Below are 15,499 nucleotides of genomic sequence, written 5' to 3' on the forward strand. Positions count from 1 at the left end.
ACCTACTCAGTCCCTTCCCACAAGGTATGCCCATCAGGCATGTTCACACTAATAAACAGTTTGTGTGCCACAGGTAAAAAAAATTCGTAACAACTTTTACACTGAAAGCACACATATAAACTGCAACATGAATGAGAATGGGCCTGGAGGAAAGCATAGCAGAGATTGGCAAAATGTGCTTGTGATCTAAAAAGGGATGAAGAGAGGAAAACAGAATGGATGAACACAGAGGTAGTTTCGATATGTGAAACATTAAAAGTAACAACCACCCATGGCTTGACAGAACTACTGATAGAAACGTAAGATGGAGTTAAAGTGTGCAGCACAGAAGGCTCAAGGTGGTATCAGTAAAACCTCTATTGTTATACTCATGAAAAAAACCCTGCAAATTTGAAGATTTTAAAAACATGGGAAAAAAAAAAGTACGGAAATATGGCAGACAAGTGCATCATGAGAGATCTCAAAGCAATTTTGACTCAGATGAAAAGATCTGACTAGATCTCTGGTTTCAAGGTGTTTTCTGTAGATACCTGACCTGCGCATCCCCTGACAACTTTCAGGGAGTCTGAAAGACAGGAGAAGCAAGCTTGCATTACAAATAACCTCCTCAGTTCAGGGGTAAAATGACAGCTTGCAGATCCATTGTGAAGAAAAAATAGAGAACCAAACCAAGTCTAAGACTTGACGTTTGCTATGGCATGTTATATGGCTGAACTACAGCATTCTGTCTTAAAAAGACAGGCATCTGACTGCTAAGTGCTGGTACCATAGAGACATTCTTGATAAAGAAGCTGAAGTCAGCTTGATCTGTCAGAGATCTGAGAAGTGCATTCAGTATGCTCTCCTGTTTTCTATGGGCTGCAGAGCAGTGACTTGATTACGGTTATAGAATTTTTGAATTTGTATCAAACACGTGAAGGAAAGGCAGATCATTCCCAACAGGTTGCTCACTGCAAACAGAAACTGCAATCTTTAAACCCAATCTGGAAAATATTTCCAGTGCTTGTGCCAATAATACATTCCCAAGTTTCTGGAATGAAGTGAACCTTAGTAAGATGAGTAGGTTTTATCTATTTTAAGCAGGTTACTGGCACTGTCACAGAATCACAAAATGGTGAGGGTTGGAAGGGACCTCAAGGATCATGAATCTCTAACTCCCCCGCCACATGCAGAGCCACCAAACTCCCCATTTAATACTAGACCAGGCTGCCCAGGGCCCCGTCCAATCTGGCCTTGAACACCTCCAGGGACGGGGCGTTCTGTGAAGAATCAAAGAGCACTTTGTGATTAAATAGTTGGGGAAAAGCAACGATTAAAGAAACATAAGCAATCTGAAATAAGACAAAAACTTAAATTTAAGATACATCCTCAAGCAAAAGGTGTAGCACAGAAATTTGAAAACTCAGATAAGAGGGACAGCAATAAGCACAGGATCCTACTTAAACTGGGCCCAGAGAATAAGAAGATCTGAGCATGCACAGAAAATAGCAGAAGCTAAAACATAATAAACAATGAAATCTGAACATTTTGCTCTAAATTCAGAATTTAGAATTCACAATTGGTAGAACAATATTGCCTAATAATCGTACAGAATGCACTCTCAAGCATGTAAAAATAAGACCGTCTCAACAGCAGGGAAAAAACACGCCGCATGTTGAAGAGCGGTTAAACCAATTCAGATTAACAATTTAATAGCGCTAACAAGCATTAGAGAATCCTTTGGACTGAAATCCCAGGCTTAGGTAGTGGCAAGTAAAATTGCCAGGATATCGTCACTGACTGCTCAGCCAGAAGAGACAATAATCATGAGATGGTAACAAAGGTGCTAGGCAAAGAACCACAACATTCTTACACAACATACCTGCCCCGGGAAGCAGTCGTTTTAGAGATTCACAAGAAAATAAGTCAACTGAGCAGTGTGAGAAGATTGATTTTAGGACATTTTTACTAAGGATACATGTTTTAAAAGTGACTACAATGCAGAATAAATAAATAAATAAGTCAACATTTTTGAAGAAGCAAAGAAAGCCATGAAAACATTTACTACAATGATCTTAAACTCAAACCAGGAGAGCTATACAAAACAGAGAAGATTTTAAAAAGGAACAGAAAGTAAGCCCCAAAGGATAGAGCCTGTTCTAAATGCAGGGACATTTCAAAGACAGTGTGTTGGAGAAAAAAAACTACTGCCTGCCAGCTATTAAAAGACTTAAAAGAGATGAGAGGGAAGTGAGCACAACTGAACAGCACAGTACGTAAAAAGAAACTATTAGAAAATGCTCTTCAATGAGCTGAAGTTGCATCCAAATACGTGAGAAACCAAGAACCAAAGCAGCTTTATATGGAGGAGTCTGGGAAGGCTCTTGTTCTAGAACCTTTCTTTACAGGTAACATGACAAAGTATTACCTCAGAGTGAAATGTCAGGAGACTAAAGAGTCAGATGAGTGGTAAGACCCAGGACCAGATGGTGTTCACCCAAGAGATCTAAAGCCAAATCCCAGCATAAAAACTCTCACTTAAAACTGACTTAATACACCTCCCTCTACACCAGGTAGCTCACAGCCCCATCCAGCCTGGCCTGGAATGCTTCCAGGGAGGGGACATCCACAACATCACTAGGCAACCTTTCCAGTGTCTCACCACCCTCACAGTAAATGATTGATATCTTTATGAAACTGAGTTAAACTGATTACAGGGTACTTCAAAGACACTTTGAAAACACCATATTAACATATCTTTACATGGTCAACTGATCAACAAAAAAGAACACAGATATACTACTACTTGTTTGCCTCTTTCTCTCGTTCCTCTTTAGGTATCCACTGCTGCCTTCTTGTCTAAGAGGATCTTGACTGAGATTGATTCTGGCCTTTCTTCAGCTACAGCATGGACATTCTGACCTATGCAAGTGTGACACAGATAAAGCACTTACAACTGGAAATATTTACTGCAGAAGTACATGGGAAAGACTGCCAAAACATACCTGGGCTTTGTCTGTGACTAATATAGAGGTTTCCCATCTAAGACACATTACCTTTCAAGATGATATGTAAAACTACCTTTAAAAAAAAAAAAAACAACAAATAAGACCCCTTCCTTAAAATAGTAAGAAAGGACAACAACAAATCCCCATATAAAGGTGCAGACACTGCAGCATTGAGCTGTTTTGGATACATGATCTCATTTATCAGCTTCTCTGTCATGTACCACAGTTGTCCTTCATTTATGGGTGTTGATAACTTACATGCTAGCCACTGCAGATATAAAGCCTCCTGCCTTAGCACAATGCCATCAAGCAGCCTAATAGGGTCCAGGGCTCTCCAGATCTCCAGTTTTCAATTGAGAAATTTACTTTCTGTTCTAACAATATGCTAAGATTTAGTCATTACAAATACAAATGAATTAGATTTATGCCCAGCAACTATACTTGTGTTTCTGTACTTGTCTTTTTCAAGAAGATATTTATGACCTCCTTTTGAAATGGAAAAGAGAATGTCAATGTTTTTAAAAGACAACTTTTTGACAATCTAAACAAATACTATTTTTAAATAGCTCACAAAAAACCTTCTAGTGACTCAAGAAAACACGATCATTTGCTGCACATTCTAGTTTGAACTTTAGCTTCTCAAGGCTAGTTCTTGCAATTTAAACTATCTCAGCCTTTTCAGAGCTCTATTTTCACTGTAGTGAGATCATTATCTGCTGAACATTTCTAGAAAGCTAATATGATAGTGGCACACTTGCCAGTGTTATCAGTCTTAAAAATATTTTTATACTCATGTAACAAAGCCTCTAAAGCAGTTGCTGTGCACTATATAAATATAAATCAACAGCAAGAGCTTTGGGCAGTTTTATTAGTTTTACTCTCCCCCAAACTAAACTTCGCAATGCTTGCCCCCCAAAAAAACAACCAACAGCATATCCAACAGACCATTTTTGCAATATGCATTTAAAGCACACTCAAAATGCACAACCCACACAGTGCAACATTTAATTTCAGTGACCAAAAACCAACCTGCTCAGACCCTGAGTCCTGCAGGGAATACTCTTCAGAGTACAAATACAAATAAAAAAGGAAACCACAAGGTTTTTCTTGCTCCCAAGTTGACTTTTGTGACACTATAATCTACACAGCAAGTATCAGAACTTGCTTAGTAGACTGAATTTGAAGAATACAAAGTCAGACTTCACCTGAAAACAAACATTTATGTTGCAAGACAAGCATTCGCAGTCAAGTTTAAAGAAAAACAGAAATAAGAGCTTATAATGTAACAAAGAAGAAAATTAATCGCATTTGTATGTCAATACATGGTGGTTTCATTCCTTCAAACGTGACCAAAAGAATGCTTACAATACATGCTTTTCAGTATTTTCCTCATAAGAAAACACATTTTTCATACAATCCATAAAAAGCTTATTCATTTGATACTCAAACTCCTCCAATACTCAATCTTTCATTTTTCAAATGCAACAGATTACAGGTGAAAAGATTCTTCAAGATGAGAAAGAAGCAACTGTGACCATCCACACAAAGACACATCATTGGTCATGTCTGTGCTAGAAACACTCCAGCAAATGCACTCTCGCTTAGTCCAATTCCCATTCATCCAACTTGCATCTACAACAAGCAACCACTGAAGAACTATACACCTTAATATGGCTTTCTTTTTGCTTTGTGAGAAACTACCTTTAGTTAGAATCACATGAAGAAATCTATTTGCATAAAAGATCTTCAATTATTTCTCACATTGAAAACATGGAATTTTGATTTGTTTTCTCCACATAGATTCAGCTAACAAAGGGATTCATTAAGAGCATTTCTGTAGAAGATTGTGTACTTGATTACAGTTTCAAAAGGAATTACAAAATGAGATCACCCACGTAAATACTATGATCTACAGCAATATGGATTCTCATTCAAAGACTTTTCCCCACATGGACTCCACTGTTAAGGACTTACCATAGGTGACAAATGTCCTTCGTTGTTGCTCAAACATGAAATCATTGATGTGAGCTGGCTCTGCATATCCAGAGAGCATATTTCTAGGTGCAGCCATTTGCTGAGTCCGAAATGGGTTTTCTGGTCCAAACTACACCAATAACATTAAAAGAAATAAATGAGAGTTACTAATTTGTTATTTTTATGCATGAAAGAAAAGCAAACAAAAACAACAACAAAACAGAAACACAAAAAACAGGGAGAATAGTTATGTCTTTCAAAAAAGGTAATGATAAGCCACTCCAGCTTTCTGTTTCTATTCCTTTAAGTCCACTGAATCAGTCTTAGATCACTATCACAGCCTGAACAGCCTATTTTATGATTGAAGTTTCTAGCCTATATTACCACTACAGAAGACAAATCAATATCAGCTACTTGACACAAAAGATTTCTATTCATTACGTGGTCAGTTCAAGCACATTCAGAACACAAAACTACAGTGTACTGTTCCTTATAAGGAACAAGTCCTATAAAACTCTTGTAGCTCATACAGAAATTACACTTCCCATTTTCATGCATGTAAAAAGCAACTAGGGACTTGTTGTATTACTCTAGAATAAACACTTATGAAACTCTGCCTTGCTTTTTTCTTGCAAGGTGACAAATGCTAAAGGCTTCCTGAACATACCACGGACGAGCAAAAGTATTGAAACCATGAATGCAAACACATACAATACAGAGATTAACATCAAACTACATTTATATGTAAGCACTGTGCTTGTCAATCACGTTCACAGCCACCTGAGACTGTTCCACATTAGGCTTCTCTAACACTTACACAAGATAAGACTGTAGTAATTTTAAACCAGTGTTTTTTCCTCACATACTTTATGGATTTGAAATGACCTGCTGGAAGTTGCAAAATGCTACCTTGCTAGGAAAGGATCAGTTTATATGGTTCCACAAAATGTTTTCTAAACGTGAAGTACAAACGATGCAGAAATTTTAGATTGAAGCAGGGTCATCTTAGCATGAATAATTCAAGGAACAGGCAGGCTTTTATCTACCTGGAATGCTAGCCTCTGATCTCACAACAGGCAAACTGTACAAAGAAGTTAAATACTGCAAAAAAGTTAAATGCTTGAACAGCTGTTTTCATCCTTTGGATAGCTGTCAGTTATAAAATCCTGTCAGTTACAAAATAGAAAGTGGTTCACATAGCACTAGGCTATCCAACTTCAGCCTAAAGTGGCTTCCCACTCTACACATTAGAAAATCTTAACTTACTGAAACAACACTGGATGCGAATAGTTGTACTGGAAGTAACTAAGAGTTTGATTTCAAACTTTATAAACAATATATCTGCTAGATTTACAACAATTTATTTTGCAAAGTGATGTGATGAGTAAATAGGAAAAATGTGAAAACAGTAAGAGACTACTTCAATGCTGTTTGTTTTACTCAATATTTTTTATGTTTTCCAAGCCTTAACTTTAAAGTTCTCATCCTGACAATCACTATTTCTTAGAACAGTTTTCCGCAGAATATTAAAATTCAAAATTAAAATTAGCACCTATGTACCTATCTATGGATAATCTTTTTACAGTGTGCACAAACTAGATTCCTAACTAGAGCAGGCATTCAAAGAAAATATGTCTTATTTGATTTCCGCATGAGAATTACAGAGCCTCTAAGTGAAATAAATTTCTGCTGTAAATACCAGCATTGTTTCTTACCTCAGGTGCAAACATGGTCTCATAAGTCGGATTGTACTGAACTTCCTTAATAGCAGGATCAAGATGGACTCCTGTTTCCACATCTTCCTGAAATAAAACAGACATACAAGAACATCATTTTGCATATTCAGATTTTAAAATGTGTATTACTCCATTTCAGACCAAATTAATGCTGGGTTTCAGGTGGATGCTTTTAGTGCTATAGAAGGAGAAACACTGTTTGGCCACAGTCACTATTTAAAAAAAGGAAAAGAAAAATTGCAAAAGAACACTTACATAAATCTTACATGGCTATAGTACATTATTTCCTTAAAAAAAAAAAAAAAAAAAAAAAAAGATTTATTGCATACACTTTAAAGACAGTAGCAAGATTAGAAGTAAGCTTTCTTTCACCCAGGATGTTTGAAAGCCAGACCTTCTAAAGAAGGGTCAGGTAAAATGGTCACCAATTTGATATCAAAGTGTGAAAGATAGATTTTTACAAAAGGAAAATGGCAGAAGTCACAAGTAACTGCTTTGAGAAATAGCCCCCCAAAAAAGAATCAGACATCAGAGCAAACACATATAACAGCAAGTTTTAGATAATCCAACAACCTCTCATCCCCACATTTTTACCAAAAGGTATAAATGTATAAATGTAACCCAGTTTCAGTTTTAAAACATGTCTCCAAGTCTGCTGAGACAACAATTTAACTTGACAGATGAAGAAAGAGGGGCTAACCAGAAGCATAACTTCTCTAACAACTCAAAGGGAAAAACTCAGAAGTGCACACACAGCTGAAGTAGAAGAGAAGAGATAAAATGGGAAAGCAAAGTCTGATTAGGTGGCAGCGCTCAAAAAGATTTGGCTTCAAAGAGTTCTACAAAGGCTCATTTACTTTGAGCCTAAATTGATGCTGTTTTCCCTCATCCCCCAATTAAGGGCTAAATTTCACACAGGAGAATGTTATTTTGTGGCATTGCTACAAGCATTGCTTCCTGCATCTTTATTCCAGAATAAAGGTATTTATAATGTGCTTGTATATTCATAATATTCCTAACAATTATCCTGAAGGTTGCCCAGCATCAGTATTTCATCAGTGCTTAGCTACAGCAGGATCCAAACGTATCTGCACGTCACAGCTTCACCCTTACCACATACCAATTATTTTTACAGGCAGGTCCAGCCATTGTGCTGCTCCCACTGGAGCCATAGCACTGCCCGCTCTTTGCCTGACCTCATTTCTGTTGTCCCACAAACTTCCTGAGTTACTGGGTCTATATAAAACAGCTCCTGCCACATTCACAGCCCTGACGTTCAAATGTGGTGAACTTACCCAGAAACAGCACAGCAGGCCTAATCCAGTCATTCAGCAACATGACAGACAACAACTCCGCACTCAGCTGGAATAGGAGCACTTCAAAACCATTTCACAACCTACAATACCTACACACTCTTATTTCCTTGCACAGTTCTACAGCCCGAGGAGGTTTTGCTCTGCCAGGCAGACTTCAGGTCTTATCCACCAATCTTATCTGAAGAAATGAATAATGTTGATAATATGGCAAAATGTATCTGGCCAACTATCAGTGACATTTAAACATTTACTAGGGTTCCAGAAATTAAGGCATAGGGTTTTTTTTCCCTGTTCTTTCAGAAGTCAAAGAAATCCAGTTTTGCAATAATGCCAAGAATTGTTCCATTCTGCTATTTTTCCTCCTCCCTTCTCTATGTTCAGTCCTATTACATGCCGTTTGGTAAATGAGAAAAGAAACAGATTGTGTCTTGAAAGCTGATCCTCTGCTGGATGATTATAGCAATTCTGGTTCTCCCTCACTGCTGGTGGAACAGCGCTGAGTCATTTGGAAGCTGCACAATATGTTCGCGTCGAGACCACCACAGGCATATCCCTTCTGCCTGAAAACCACTGAGCCTTGAAAGCAAAGCATGTGTCAGAGTTTTCAGAGCTATGCTCACCAGTTTCTGTACTTTTGAGCACCAAATGATGATTTGCAACTGCGCTGCTGCCAGAGGAGATCAGTTGTCTTTTTTGTGATGCCATCTCCCTTTAAGTTATATGACAATTTGAACACGTCCCAAGCTCCCAGCTTCACCTGCTCAGTATTTTAAGCAATGAATACCCACAGAGTAATACGCAACGTATTCTGAGATGTTAGCCTAATTGAGGCAAATTATTCGTTCTTCGGTCAAGGTCTGATAAATGTCAGTCTGAACAACACTGTGGAACAGTCAGGTAACAAGCACTGAACATGTGCAGTGTCAAGACCCACCATCATTCACTCAGACCACCAATCATTTGACAAAGTGGCAAGCAATCTGCACTGGGGGTGTTCTTTCTATGGAAGCAAAGAATGCAACAGAAACAAGAAGCCCCATCCTCTGCAGATGGCAAACATCACAAGGCACACCGGTATACCTTATTTTAGCTAAACTTGCCCTTCTGATATTGAGGAAGTGGGAAGTTTTAGGAGTTATATTTTATTTAATATGACTTTTTGAAAGACGTAACCCAATGGTGCTGCAAACTCCAGGTCCCCACGTTCTCTCTGCCTACCTTAATGCAGGGAACAAAAGCTCAGCTGTGTGCAGTGGCAACGTTGGGCACTACATACCATGTAAGACACACGTGCTACTGGAAAGGGTCCAAAACATAATATCAAGAACAATCAAAGGCATAAGAAAATATGACGTGAAGAAAAAATTGACCAACATGATTTGGCCAAAAAAAAAAAAAAAAATTCAGATTACAGAACTTAACAGAAGCCAAGTACAGCAAAACAGTGAAATTGCAGCTTGTTGATCTACTGAAGTTTGGTAAATACAACTTAAATGAGTGTGTGTCCAGATGACAGAGGTATCACCCTTGATACAAGGCAAAAATGGAACAGATGACATCAGTGAAGCACTTAGGGCATTCTCTCTCTCCTTGTCTCTTATAACACGACTGCTACTTCTGCCACATCAGGTTGATTTATAGTTCAGATGTTATTTGGTTAGGTATATAAAAATGCTTTGATTCTTAAATGCTTTCCCCTTTTACCTGTTCTCTGTTGTGTTTCATCCCACAACACTACATCACACGCTGTCAGAGGAAGGGCACTCAGGGCTGAACTCTGGAGCATCAGCATTTCCTAAGGAATCTACCTGGAGGCATACATAAGCTAAGCAGAGACAAGCAAGCGCTTCATTCCAGCTCCCCAGAGATCACAGCTGCTGCCAAGGTGTCCTCTCTAAATCCTACCATAAAGATCCTGTGGCCACTTTAAAGTTAGCAGAGATAAGAGCATGGGAAATACAAGGGATTTTAAAGCATAAGTATAGTAAACCAGATTAGATTTCCTTTTTATGGGCTCCTTGCACATGCCAGTCCTTCTTCAGGAAAAATATACCTGAGTACCATAAAAAAAAACCATTACAATCTATGAAAGACACTTGATTCGTAAAATGCAAGATAGTTCAATAATAATAATAACAAAAAAAAAAAATCTGGAAAATGCATGTTAAAAGTTTCTTTTATAGGCTTGCAAGACAAAAATATCCTTGATTTAAACGCAGATCAAATTCCTGAAGAACAATCCTAAATAAAAGCAACAAACTACAGTATGGATGCAGCTCATTTTGTTCCTTTGTAATAAGATAATGTTGCTTAGTGCAACTCACAATTCCTTTAATCCACAATGTTTTTAAGTTTCAGCCAAATGTTATAATCCTCATTGTGGTAGCATGTGACTGCCTTCAAGTTTAATGAGAGCTGTCAATGTACTTAAGAAGCAGAATTTGACAAATTTCAACCATGTGTCTAAACTCGATGTTTAATAGAAGCAAAAGTCATAGCTTTTTGGTTTCATATCTTCCAAGCAAGAAGTTGTGATATATAAGTGGGTTGTCTTTTCTGTTGGACATTTTAGACAACAAACCTCACATTTCCTTCTCTCCAACTAAATTCACTGTTAATTATCCAATAGCTAAAATGTACAGTCGACACTGCACAGAATTAGCTTACTTACTTTTTAAATTAAAATGCACTAAATTAAGGCCCCATACCATAAGTTGCACGGGCTTAAGCAGTTTGTTACTTACCCATTCTTACATAAATCTCTTGGCCTGTCAGGTAAACAGTGTGCTCTCCTCCCATACATTTTTAGATTTATTACCAAGAGATGAATGACATTTATAGTAAGGCACCAACATAGAGATTTGGTTCTTACCACCTCTTAGTGCGTGTGAATGAGTAAAATGACTAACAGTACATGTTCATCCCAATGACTTGGAAATAATAAAATTAGACTGGCCAGAAAAGCAGATGTCAAATAGTTTTGTTAAGCTATGCTAGATATCCTGCACCTTGCATTCTGTACAACATATTTTGTGACAACAAATAGAAAAGAAAACAACAACAAAAACACATTAAAAGAAGTCAGTGTCCCTAACAGACCACCCCACAAGTCATTAAACTTCATTATTGCTATCCCATGGTCACACAGTGACTGTGTGCCTTTCCTCTCCACAACTGGGCAAGAAACAGATTTTAAAGAACATTAAGAAAAGTGAATGAAGTCTACTTTTTTCCCTTGAAGTTATATTTTTCTGGACACCTACATACTGGTACGAGTTCCAACAGATAAAAGAAAAATAGACTTAAGACTCCTAACCTCTTCTTACATTAAATAGAGAACCTTCGGTTTCTGCAGTGGCTCAGCCCAGTTGATTTCAACTTGCTGAGCATCCTTCTCCTAAAAACAGGGAATGAGACACTGTAGGTAAATAAGGAACTGTTCCCATCCAAGTTTCACCCTGAGCTGACGCAGATCGGACAAAGAATAAATATTATCTCCCAAAGCAATAGTTGTAACTGCAACAGTTCACGTGAAACTGATTTCTTCACAGGATGTGTAATTTCCTACATTTCCCTCAGCATTTTTAATTCCCTAATTCACAAGTTTGCAAGCAACCATAAGATGAATTTTTTTTTGTATCAACAGAAGCTGATGTTAAAGACCAAGTAACTGAGTCTCTGTATTCGAGTGCTTCACACAACATTCTTAATTTACCCCCCCCAAAAAAGGCCAACACATAGACACCATACTTAGCCAGCCTCTGGATATCTAACAGCAGGTGGGCTCCAGATCATCAGACTTTCACTAGGCAAACATATTCTGTGTTTCTCCTCAGTCTGTTAGTTGTAACAGCGTCACAAGTCCTGTTCACAGAACTGGTTGCTTTAAAAACCTTGCTTGTCATACCAAGAGGGTGGTTCACAAGAGATACTGCATAAAGGTGGTACCTGCTTCTTATCGTAACTGCACCGAATCTCACCACAAAACTGGTTAAAGAAAAAACATCCATAAAAATACCTCAAGCTACACAACAGAATGGTGTCTGCTCAGCCAGTGCAGTCACTGTGGAGTCACTTTGCACAGCTCTGCTCCCACCACAAGTGCAGGGACCTGCCATATCTCACACACAAAGTGAGAAACGGACCTTCTCCTTTGCAGGAAATGCCACTGCCAGCAAGGAGTTGACAAGAGTAGCACATATGTCAACAATCAAACAAACTGACACAAACTGGAATTCACAGGACCCACTTATTTATCACAGGGTTTCTACCTGAAAGAAACACCATTCTTTTGACAGAGTGGAGAAGTGGTGAATCTCCACTCGCTTCCTGCAGGAGCTGAGGGTACCACATTACATATATCCAGTTACCACGTGCTGTACCTTGGGGTGACCGCAGCTGCAGAGAAGGTAGCTCCCAGCCCCTGCTAATAGCAGCTGTGCTCCTCTTCCTTCATAAAACAGCTTTTGTCAACAACACTGTCATGCTTACTCAAAAAACACCAATAGAGATCAGATAGGAAAATATCTTGACTTATTTATCCATGTTCTCCACAAAAGAAAGCAGCAGCCCTACAGTAACTCTGCACCCCCAGGAAAGCAAGAACAGGGCAGGTATAGAGGATACTTTTTCTGCACCCTCCCAGTCTCCAACTATTTGCAGTGCGGAAGACTCGGTGAGCTTGACGCAATCTGTGTATCTACTAACACCTCTTCCTTCATCAAATCTCCTCCAAGTACTTGTCCAGACTCTACTTGTGATAACGTAAACTTCTAGCACAGGCAATATGCCTTGGCACTGGATTAGCCCTACTACATGCCACTTGAAGAACGGCACCCATTTGTTTTAAAACTGGCTCCTGCCAGTTAGCTTAGATCTCCTATAATGGAAGAGGCATCAAAGATTTCATAGGTCTCAGTCACACTTTTCACTTCAGTCATCTCCCTCCCAGTTTTGGCCTGTCCACTAACCTCTCACAAAGCAGCACTAACTTCACTCAACCATGCTGTTCTATAGTGCCATTTTTCAGACAAGTTCCCACTGAGGAGCTTCAGGCCACCGTGAGGCTTCCTTTTAGCCTTCTCTGCTCTGGGCCAAACAAGCCAAGGGACCTCAGTCCCTTCTCATGCAGATTTTCCACCATCTTCACAGCTCTCCTCTGGACAGTCTCTAATACTTTCATGTCTTTCTACATCCTTCTGTGTCCCATCAGGTGCCCAAACCTGCACACCTTAGGGCTATTTGATAAGCATGGTTAAGTAACAGTAAAGAAAAAAAACCAACCAAAAATACTGTCATTGATTGAGCTAACCAATACACCTTGCTAATAGAGTGAAGAATCCATTCGTCTTTAACGTTCAAGTCTGAAGTCCGTGCAAGTCAAGATATAATTCTCAACAAGGAATAAGTACAACGATTAGGATCGGTGTGAGGAACCTGGATACTTAGGACTGACATTCTCAGTAGCCAGAACCACAGTCATGTGTGGCTGCCATTCGCATTATGTAACTAACCCTTCAGCCTCCCCTCTTATAAGCATCTCTTCTTACACATTTCCAGTTCCTCGTCTATTGCCTATCCATGCACTCAGGAGTACCTGACCCTTATTCGTGTCAAAACAGCACTTGCACAAGTAAAGCGATACTCATGAACTGTAACCCTGCTTTCCCCCTCACTCGCTGTTTTTCTCAAACTATACGCAGAGAACGATTGTCAACCTGCACTCAAAATAGTGCTTCTTTACCGCCTAGAGCTTTCTAACCCTAAAAGAATTAGACAACAAAATCCGGACAGAGTGACGGGCAAGCTCTCACCGCCTCACACACAGACGGCAGCAATACCCCGACACCTCTCCACCCCCCCGTCCGGGATCCCAAAGGTGGGCTCAGCTCCCGTCCGCTCCCGTACCTTCACCGCCACTTCCGGGGCCGCGTCCACGGGCAGAGCCGGGGGCGCTGCGGGCGGCGGCCGGAGGTGCAGCACAGCGTCACGGCTGGCGAGCACGACGGCGCGCTGTGGACCGGCATCGGCTTCGGGCTCCGAATCGGGCTCCGAGTCGGAGCCGCCGTAGGAGGCGAGCGCGGCGATGGCCGCCGACATCTTGGCGCGGGGGTGGCGGGGACGGGCGGGTCCTGGCAGCTACGTGGCTCTCGTCGTGGGTTTTACCCAGGGAGCGGGTCGAGCGGAGTGACGTGGTAAACGGTATCTCACTAAAACTCTAAATACTTTTTATAGTATAAAGCACGGTGCTTTATAGGATATACAGGTGTCTGGGGCGGGTTTCGTCTCTCACTTCTGCCATCTGTTCTTAATCTTCCAGGACCGCCGGGCGGGACTACAGTACCCAGCACGCAGTGCGGCTCGGTCCGGACGGAGGGGGGGGTGCTGTGCAACGGCTCGAGACGGGGGGACGGGGATTTCGCCACTGCCGGTCGCTATGGGCGGCCTGCTGCTTATTCTCTCCTACGCCGCGGCAAGCAGGCAGGCGGGGCAGCCCGCAAGTCACCGCGCCGCCAAGCTTACAGCGAACCGTCCCTGTCTCCACGAAGAGGGGGAACGAGCCACTACCGCCGTCGCCAGGGGACAGCCGCGGGCCCGGAATGCCCCGCCCCCTGCCCATGATTGGCCGTCAGCAGCCGGCTTCTGATACGTAACGATGGACGGCACCGCCCACCTCGGCTGTCGAAGGGGGGAGGGGGAGCGCGACGGGCCGGACCGTACCACCTGTCGCCCGTGGGGGGGGGGTGGCAGCGCGGTGGGCTCGCCTCCCTGGCGCGGCGCGGACGAGGGGCGGCGGCGCGTGGAGCAGCCCGAGCGGCGGGCGGGGGCGGCTCGCTCCGGCCGCCGGGTAAACAGCCCTGCCTCCCGCCTGCCGCCCGCCCCGGCTCAGGCTCCTCCTCCCGCACGCGCTGCCCCGTGCCTATTGTGAAGGCTTCGGGTCGCTCCGCACCCCCGCTGCCTCCCTCGCGGCGGCGGCGGGCCGGTGGCCCTCCCTCACGCCCACCTCTCCTCAGCGGTGGTGCGCGCGCGCGGAATGGCCGCGGCCGTTTGAAGTCGGCGGTGCCCGGCGGGGGCGTCGTGCGGGAGCAGCCGGTAAGCGCCGCGCGGGTGGTGGGGGCGCGTCCGCCGCCAGGTGCTGCTCCGCCGCCCGGTGCGGGCGGTGACGTCAGCGCGGGCAGGTGCGGGGAGCGGGGGTCCGGGCGGCCGCAGGCCCGGGTGCTGCCAGCGCCGCGCCCCTCGCGGCCCCCGCGGACGGAGGGATGGAGGGAGGGGGCGGCCGGGGCTCCGTTGGCTCCGGTCTCTGCGGCCGCGCTGCGGGGTTCAAGGCTGGAGCGGCTCCGGGCTGACATCCGGCTGCGGCGGCGCTCCGAGCTCCTTCGCTGCCCGCTCTCAAACAAGTGCTGTGCGTGCGCGATGCAACTTGGCTTTTAGCAATTTAGATGGAAGAGATGTAAGGGGCGAAGAGAAAAGGCAGCTGGCGTTCCCC

At 42.4% G+C, this 15,499-nt stretch overlaps 1 protein-coding gene across 1 annotated transcript in view; it reads right to left on the bottom strand.

Annotated features, from left to right (window-relative positions):
• The window catches only part of CDC40 (cell division cycle 40), a gene marked incomplete at both ends in the record, with an annotated part of 34,150 nt that extends 20,038 nt beyond the window's left edge, over positions 1-14,112 (bottom strand). The window contains 3 exons of the mRNA XM_079550720.1: positions 4,962-5,091; positions 6,677-6,763; positions 13,921-14,112. Of these exons, the coding sequence (XP_079406846.1) occupies positions 4,962-5,091; positions 6,677-6,763; positions 13,921-14,112 (409 nt within the window). The remainder of the gene's footprint in view (positions 1-4,961; positions 5,092-6,676; positions 6,764-13,920) is intronic.
• Between the last annotated feature and the right edge of the window lie 1,387 nt (positions 14,113-15,499).

This window comes from Tetrao urogallus, assembly GCF_951394365.1.
Source record: "Tetrao urogallus genome assembly, chromosome: 2".
Taxonomy (NCBI): domain Eukaryota; kingdom Metazoa; phylum Chordata; class Aves; order Galliformes; family Phasianidae; genus Tetrao; species Tetrao urogallus.